The sequence below is a fragment of the Tenrec ecaudatus genome, chromosome 4 (genome assembly GCF_050624435.1).
Source record: "Tenrec ecaudatus isolate mTenEca1 chromosome 4, mTenEca1.hap1, whole genome shotgun sequence".
NCBI classification, from domain to species: domain Eukaryota; kingdom Metazoa; phylum Chordata; class Mammalia; order Afrosoricida; family Tenrecidae; genus Tenrec; species Tenrec ecaudatus.
Window position 1 is genome coordinate 26,584,841 of NC_134533.1, and position 8,477 is coordinate 26,593,317.

An 8,477-nucleotide genomic window follows, 5' to 3' on the forward strand; every position below is an offset into this window, starting at 1 on the left:
CCGCGCGCACTGCGCATGCGGCAGCGGCCGGGCCCGCGCCCCCTGCTGGACAGGAGGAGTCAGGGCACCGCCGTGGGGTTTCTCCCTGGGCTGGAGCCCAAGCTCCATTCCAACAAACAAAATGCAAACCAAGCAACATGTTGGATTATAGGATATGTGGATTATGTGCTAATCAAAGTGTTGTGGGGGGGGGGAGACACCGTGCACTTATAAGACTGACAAAGGAGTAAGCATTTTAGTGTAATTCCTGTAGGTACACGTTCAACATTGTTGGAGGGCAATTACAAAGATTTGCTGTTATACTGGTGCCCTTGCATTGATTTCCACGCAATGATCCTTGAGTTTTCTAGGCTATACGCTTTTCAGGAGAGATCGCCAGGCCTTTCTCACGCCGTTAGGTGAGCTCAACCTCCAACTTTTCAATGCAGGTGAGCTTTGGGTTTGAGACAGGATCGTCAATGGTATGGATATTCTCAGGGCTGTTTGTCAAAAATACTCATGTCAGCATTGTTTCCAATAGCGACAAACCAGAAACAACCAAATGATCCACAAATGGTGGCGTGGTTATAGAAAAGAGGGAAAATTAGAAGAATGCAAAGGAGCCTGGGTGGCGTAGTAGGTTAGGCGCTAGGCTGCTAACAGCCAGGTCAGCTGGATGAACCGAGTAGCCACTCGGAGGGAGACGGAGGAGGCTTGCTATTCCTGGGGAAAGTTAGCATCTGGGAAGCCCACAGGGGCAGGTGGACCCTGCCCTCTCGAGTTGCTATGAGTTGGAATCGACTCGATGACAGCGCATTTGGTTTTCAGTTGTGATGACAGAAGTACATCCTCCTGCAACTCTACGGGTGTGGAAACACCTCCAACGCTCAAAGTGACCACCCTGCTCTTAGGCTTGAGAGAGGTCTCCTGCAGCCGAGTTGCCCCGTGCAATGTGTTGTTTGAAGACTTGACTGCTGGAGTGGGGATTCAAGTAAAATGAAATCCCTGACAACTTCCAGCTTGCCTCTGACAGGTCCAGTGTGGAGATTTTTACTTGTGATGCAGCGTCACCCAAACTGAAGGCTGGCTGGCTGTCGTCTCTGCTTCCCATCCTCCTCACCATCAGCAAGCAGGGTCATGTCGTCTGCATACTGAAGTTGTTTGTTAACCTCCCTCCAATCCTGATGCCTCATTCCTCTTCCTAGAGTTCTGATTTTACAGTATTTGCTCAGAATATCACTTGAGAATGTCTGGAGAAAGGATACAACCATCAGACACACTTTTCCTGATTTCCAGCCACGCAATATCCCCTGGTGCTGCCTGAACGACGGATGGCCTCTTGGTGTGTGTGTTGGCTCCTCGTGAGCATAATTAAGTGTCCCGGAGTCCCCTTCTTGGCAATGTCATCATAATTTATTATGACCCACCTCGTCAACAAAACACCGAGAGTAACCATGCTCAAACCGTTTGGACGACCCAGGGGCCTTCAGAAAGTAGATGCTTATAGGCATGCATCTGCATAACATTTTTTCCTGGAAGTGATCCAAGAAATAGTTCTCAGTGGAGGTGATGGTGGAGGCAGAACTGGGGGAGAAACGCTTTCACTTGGTTCCTTACATTATAGACTGGCACACGCAAATGAGAACCTCCTGTCACGTGGAAATTCGTGGAATCTAAAAGCCCAGCGCTACAAAATATTGAAACCCTGCTGAACGAGGTAACTTGAGCACCTGAGTTCTGGATCTGGGTTGGGAGCATCAAATCCGCCTGGCTCCCGTTGTAGCTCAGCGCCATCTGGTGGAACCTGGTACTTCCAGCTGAAATGTTCACGGAAACGAATGAGAGCTTGGAGGCTTGCTGGAGTTTCTTATAACAGTGACTCTGGGAGTAAATTGCTAGGTGATGCTGGTCTGTTACTGACACAGGGAGACTGGAGACTGGGAAGGCAGCAGTCTGAGGATGGTAACCCTACATTTGGCTTTCCCACATCCCAGAGCCCATTGTACTACTTTCCACATTCACCATTTCTCCCCACAAAATGATCCATCCATCTATCCGTCCATGATCTTTTAACTCCATTCCCAGGGAACTTTTTGAACATCCTGTTTGAGAAGGGGGTAGGTGAAAAGTATTTATGTTAGACAAGGTTCTCTAGAGAAACAAAACCAGGACACTTATGATTATGTGTGTGTGAAAATATATGAGGATAGGTTTATACAGCAAAAAGGAATATAACAGCTAATTAGTCCACACAGCAGTACAGAGGGCTCAGTTCAACTCACTTCCGTGGAACAGTTAATATACTGGAAGTCCTTCAACTCACAAGGGCCACGGGGTCCAGGATCAAGGAAGCAGACAGCTAAGTCTTCGGTAGGGCAGTGCAGGCAGACTGGCTACAGGCAGCAAACAGCAGGGCAGGTCACTAACAGTCAGCAAGATGACAGGATCTGACAGTCCCAATCACCAGCGATGTACACACCAGCAGCATGGTGAAGCAGGCCTCATAGGAACCTCAAGTTCTAGTGACACGATCCACATGTTGGCAGTCCCACAGGTAGTGAGCTCACAAGTTGAGGCAGAGAACTAGCAGCCACATGCTGGTCCAATTACCAGAGAGCAAGAGAGAAACAGGCAGGGCTGCCGAGCCATTCGTCTCTTTGCCCTCCAATCAAACTGCAACCTTATTAATCTCACCAGTTCCTACTGGCCAGGTTGCCACACTAAACCTACCTATCACAGTATTGTCAATCACCAGTGGCTTGGTAGCCAAATTCTTGTTACTCTAAAGGTCATCTAGGTCAGGAGGTGGGGGCACTTTTGTTTTTCCTTTTTCTTCTTTGTCTTTCTTTGCATTAAGAAAATAATAATACCAGAGAATATACACTGGCACAGATAAAAGCTGGAAACACAAGGAATCCAGGACAGATAACCCATTCAGGACCAATAATGAGAGTAGTGATACCAGGAAGGGAAGGTGGGGGAGGAAGAGGGAACCAATCACAATGATCTACATATAACGCCCCCTCCCTGGGGGATGGACAACAGAAAAGTGGGTGAAGTGAGACATCAGATAGTGTAAGACATAAAAAACTAATAATAATTTATAAATTATCAAAGGTTCATGAGGGAGGGTGAGAGAGGGAGGGGAAAAGATATGAGGAGTTGATACCAAGGGCTCAAGTAGAAAGAAAATGTTTTGAGAATGATGATGGCAACAAATGTACAAATGTGCTTGACATGATGGATGGATGGATGGATGGATGGATGGTGATAAGAATTGTATGAGCCCCCAATAAAATGATATTTTAAAAATAATCTATTGTTCATGTTTTCAGTTCATCTTAATGGTTTTACTGACAAAAGCCAAGGACCAAAAGACTTCATCTCACAGACTTTGGACGTGTTACCAGGAGGTCCAGTCCCTGGAGAAGGACATCCTTCTTGGTAAAACTTAGAGGCAGCGACCACGGGGAAGGCCCTCTACGAAATGGATCCGCACAGCGGCTGCAACAATGGGCTCAAACGTGAGGACAACTTGGAGGACGGCAGAGGAGCAGGTGGTGGTTCATGCTGCTGTGCCTAAGGTGGCCCTGGGTCGGAACCGACCCAACAGTACCAAATAACAGCAAGACCGGCATAGCGTCTGGCACGTAGTACGTGCCCAGTTAGTGCTTGTTGAATGAACGAGAGACTTCCAGACACGAGGAAGTCCTCATGAGAAATAAGACAGGTGCTCAAGTCAATCAGAGCAGAGGCTGGAGAGCAGCAGGATTCCCCTGCTGGAGTACATGAAGCCCCTCCCCAAATGGAGGGGAGACAGGTTTGTCAGAGTGGAGACAGGCAGATTCCCCGAGGACAAAGGTGCTCTGTGGCCTTTGAGGCTGCCCCAGCGTAAAGCCGCCCAGGCAGGCAGCAAGGCGGGGTCCAAGCCAGCCAGCGCTGCTGATCAAACACAGAAACCCACTGAAGTGGACCGCTGAGCGCGCCAAAGTAAATCCGAGAAATGAAACGCAAAGGGACATGAACACGAGGATCGAGGGTTGGAGATAATGCTCTCTGGGCGATAGGAACTCGGGAGTGGGCACAGGGACGCCCACAGAAAGCTAGATTTTGAAGACTATCAACCTTACCACCACCATCCAAAAAAAGCTAGAAAATGTCGCCCAATGTCTACACCTACCACCCAAACCACTAGTTGGCGTTGTACATGGAGCAGCAAGAGAAGAGTCTGCTGAGAGTCTTGAACAAATGTCTTTGCGAGGAAGGAACCCTGAAAGCTGTCCACCCGCTGGTCCCCTGGTGGCGGGTATTGGAAGTACTGGTGACAGAGCTTTCGGAATCATAGTGACACACAACCTGCCACTGTGCCCCAAAGTGACAGGCAGGTGGAGCTGCCTGCAACAACAAGCACCCACGGGAAAGGAGAACGGTGGTGGTGGTGGGTGTCGTCCACTCGGTCTGACCCAGAAGGAGCCTCTCTGTACAACAACATGCTGCCCTGCACCAGTCTCACAATTATTCTTGTGTGTGAGGCCAGTGTTGGAGCCGCTGTGCCAGTCCATCTTGCTGGGGTCTTTCTCTTTTTCACTACCTGTGGTAGTTACATAATTTCATCTCACCTTGAAGATACTAAAGGGTGGGGATAGAGTCAAGACTATCCATCAGGTCACAGCCTGATGGTACCTTCTGTTGGGTGTGGTCTTCTCATAAGGAGGATCCTGGGAACTTCCTCTCTCTCTCTGCCTTCACCTTCCTGTGGAAGAACCATGCTGGAGCTGCCAGAGCCCTGTGATGCCACCACCGCCATTGGATCCACACGATTTTGCGCCCACTGGCCGGTAATGTTCCTGCATTCTGCATCGTTGCATGTGGCTGCGTGTGTCTGGAGAGGGGATTATGAACTAATATCAGACTTATGGACAAGTATTGGATTTATGGACTTGATCTGGACTTGGCTGGGAAGTTTCCTTGATATATAATTACTTTTTAACATAAAGCTCTCTCTTACGAGTGTCTCTGGATTTGTTTCTCTATTCAACCGGCCTAATACATCATGGTACCAGGAGTGGGGTACTAGAGAAACAAATCATGAAGCTAGACCTCCGGCTAGCTGGAGGTCAGATATAACCACACAGTTTACTAGGCTATTTTCTGGAAAGGACACGGGAAGTGAAGGTTTTGATTCCTAGAAGTTGTCTTTGGTTAATCATGTCTGAAATGGCAAAAATGAATGTAATAAATGTAAATGTTGAGCTCAGAGGGTAAGATGGCCCCTGGAGCTTCTCTGGGACCATGCTGCTTATGCAGAATGGCTGACAGTGCCTTTTCCCTCCCTGGCTGGAGGCCATGGAGGCAGAGGTCTAAGACCATATTGCATAAATATTGAATTTGATAATATTCAATAACTAGATATGATTGAATTTGACTTTTAAGAAGTGAGTTTAGGATCTGGCTACATAAGGTTTATACTGATTTCTTCAGCTTATTGTTATTTATATAATAATTGATAGATATGATTATTAGGAAGTATGAAAATAGGGAGTTTTTAGGCTCACTGCTTCAACAGATTAAATTAGATCTTTAAATGGTGAGTTAGTTATTGTGCCAACCTGGCCAATAAACATGTGGGGTTAACTGAAGGGTGGAGGGATAAATGACTCAGTGAGCCTTGCCTTTTGAGCTCTCAGGTCTCTTGCTTTGTGATGGTCGCACCAGGGTCCAGCTGCCTTAGCCGTTCCCTGCTTCAGCTTGCAAGGCTGACTTCCTGCGAGACATCCCCAAGGAGAAGCCGCATGAACCTACTCCGATGCAGTCCCGCGTGCTGGAGCAGCTGTGTGAAGACCCCTGCCAGTGCTGAGATGCTTACACATTCGGCTTTCCTCCTGCAGTCGGCATCATTGTATCTGTTTTGTGAGACTGAGGAGGACTTTGTGGATTGATGTTGGACATATGTGCTAATGGGTTAATGTTGGACTTGTGGGCTTGGGCAGCACTGGGTTGGGATGTTTTCCTGATGCGTACTTAACCTTTATATGAAACGCTCTCTTATACAGGAGTTGCTGTGGATTTGTTTATCTAAAGTCCCCAGACTAACACACATGGGTATATCACACGCCTGCAAAGAAGGCACTGAAAAGACAAGCCGCACCAAGTGCCTTGAGTGCTCGCGACATTTCAGAGAGACCTGCTGACTGGTAAGACTTGCTGTTGGCAGACTGAAGGGAAAAAAGGAACTTGGCATTTTTAATTCAGAATTAGTGGGGTGTGCCTGAAGCTAGAAAAAAAAAATGAGCCATGAAGAAACTCTCCCCTCTAGGACTGAAAGTTAAAGGGAAATTGCAGGCAGCCTGACTATCTTGCTAGGTGACCACCTGGATCCACGTGTTGAGTATAAGTGTGATAAAAGCAGCAATGGAGAGACAGGTTGAGTCTGGCCACTGACACCCATGGACCTGGTTCACAGGGACTCAAGGGAAGACGAGAGCAGGTTGGCTGGTCTGAAATTTAAAGAGGTGTGTGGAACCTGAGCCTAAGGCATGACCTAGTCCAAGGGGGCAGGGGCTGTTGAGAATTTGTGATGGGGCCTATGGTTGAAAGGCAAGTCAGCCACAGGGCACCCTGGTGAGGCTAAGTGAGGCAGCCCACACTGAGCTGACCAGAACCCAACCAGATGAAGAGCAGATTTTTGAGCCTGTGAACTGGTGCATACTGCTGCTGACTTTATGGAAGGCCTGTCCTGATTTGACTTTGCTTATAGTCACTCTGCTTTGGGGGACATAGTGACAAGGCTCTTGGGAAGAGGAACATGCTCCTGGAGAAGGAGGGGCCCCATATCCCATTCAGGGTCCTGTTCACCTTGCCCTGGACCAAGCCTGTCTGCATTCCCAAGAACACCAGGCCTCTAAGCCCTAGGGCTGGGGAGACCGGTGTGAACACACAGAATCAAGTCCCTCCTCCAAGGAGCTTGGGAAAAATCACTCCTTTTTATTTTTCAGGCATATTCCCTGCAGCTGTTCCTTTGGCTGGTTTCCCTGGCAACCAAGGAGGATGCTTGGAGGAGCTCTCAGAGAGCAGGTACACATTGTTTATTTCCTTTCTACATCTGCATCCATGGGAGGGGGGTGAGGGGGGAACCTGTGGTCAGGAATAGTCAGGATGCCTCCACTCTGCATTGACTCACTGCAAAAGCTTCCAAGTTCTCCCGGCTGTGTTTATTGGGGGGGGGGGGGGCTGGTTGGAACGGAGCTCAAGCAATCTAGTAGCACAGCCACAGAGAGGGGCAGGGGGCAGCTCTTGTTCAGGGGGCAACTCTCGTCAGGTGTCCTCTGGGCAGGAGGCTCTTCCACCCCCAGTGCCCTGCAGCCTCAGAGTGAGTGCCCAGGCCCTTCATGGCTGGCAGGCCCTCTGTCCCAGGTCAACGGTCATCCCACTGGAGCTGGCTGCTGGGCTCCAGGAGCTGAGAGAAGAGTGGGTCAGCTGCCCCCTGCGACTTGCCCTCCAGCACCTGCCGGACTCTCTGCATACCTGGGGAGGGGAGAGAGGGCCAGATGGGTGGGACGGTTGGGGCCAGGGTCAGGCCAGAGCAGGAGGGTAGGGTGAGGTGAGAAGCTGGGCTGCTTACCCAGGTGAAGCCGGTGGGTCTTGTCCGAGAAGACGAAGCGGAACCAGCCGGGTTCTTTACATTTGAAGGCCTTGCCGAAGGACAGCAGCACCTTGTTGCCCAAAAAGCGGCGCCAGAGCTGCATTTCTTCCTCAAAGGTGCCCTTGGGCAGGTACTGCAGGATGTTAGGGGCTCAGGGCCAGGTAGGGAGACCGAGACAGACTCCAGCCCACCCCTGCCTCCCGCCTACTGGGTAGATGCTTAAGAGTGTCTCCCAGCCTCCACTGCACCTGCAGTACCTTCCTCAGGTCAGCCCAGATGAAGAAGCCTGCCCCACATCGCAGGAAGGGGACCTCCAAGGCCCTGAGCTCCTCGGAGACGTAGGCATGAGCCGCCTTGAGCCGGGCGTGGTTTTCTGGCAGGTACACTCCATTGATCCACTCTGTGTGGGCACAGGGGAAGCCAAGAAAGAGCTCTCCCAGTAATCCTCCACTGGGCTAGTCCGACAACCAAAAGGAAGAAGATCACAGGCCTCCAAGACTGAGTCAGCTCCTCTGAGTCCCTGGTGCAGCAGTGGATTAAACATGAAGCTGCTAAGAGCAGGGATGGTGGTTCAAGCCCATTAACCATCCTGGGGGATAAAGAGGTGGCTATCTGCATCAGTAAGCATTTAGGGCCTTGAGAAACCCTGTGACAGTCCCCTGTGGCATTTCTACTCTGTCCCTTGGGCCGCTATGATGCAAATGGGACACAGGGAAAAAGCTACTGTGTATATGCATTCCCGGGCTGAGGTCAGGTACTGTGGCAGGGGCCAGACCAAATCCAGGGATACATATGGTAGCCAACTAAAAAGGAGCGGGCGGGGAGACATGGGTATCAGGGGAACAGGGCACTAACT

The 8,477-nt window shown here is 49.9% G+C and overlaps 1 protein-coding gene across 1 annotated transcript in view; it reads right to left on the reverse strand.

Annotated features, from left to right (window-relative positions):
- Positions 1-6,964: 6,964 nt before the first annotated feature.
- The window catches only part of ACCS (1-aminocyclopropane-1-carboxylate synthase homolog (inactive)), a 23,068-nt gene continuing 21,555 nt past the window's right edge, over positions 6,965-8,477 (reverse strand). Inside the window, exons 13-15 of the mRNA XM_075545853.1 lie at positions 7,879-8,021; positions 7,601-7,754; positions 6,965-7,503 (exon numbers count right to left, since the gene is read on the reverse strand). Coding sequence (XP_075401968.1) covers positions 7,394-7,503; positions 7,601-7,754; positions 7,879-8,021 — 407 coding nt within the window. The 3' untranslated portion in view covers positions 6,965-7,393. The remainder of the gene's footprint in view (positions 7,504-7,600; positions 7,755-7,878; positions 8,022-8,477) is intronic.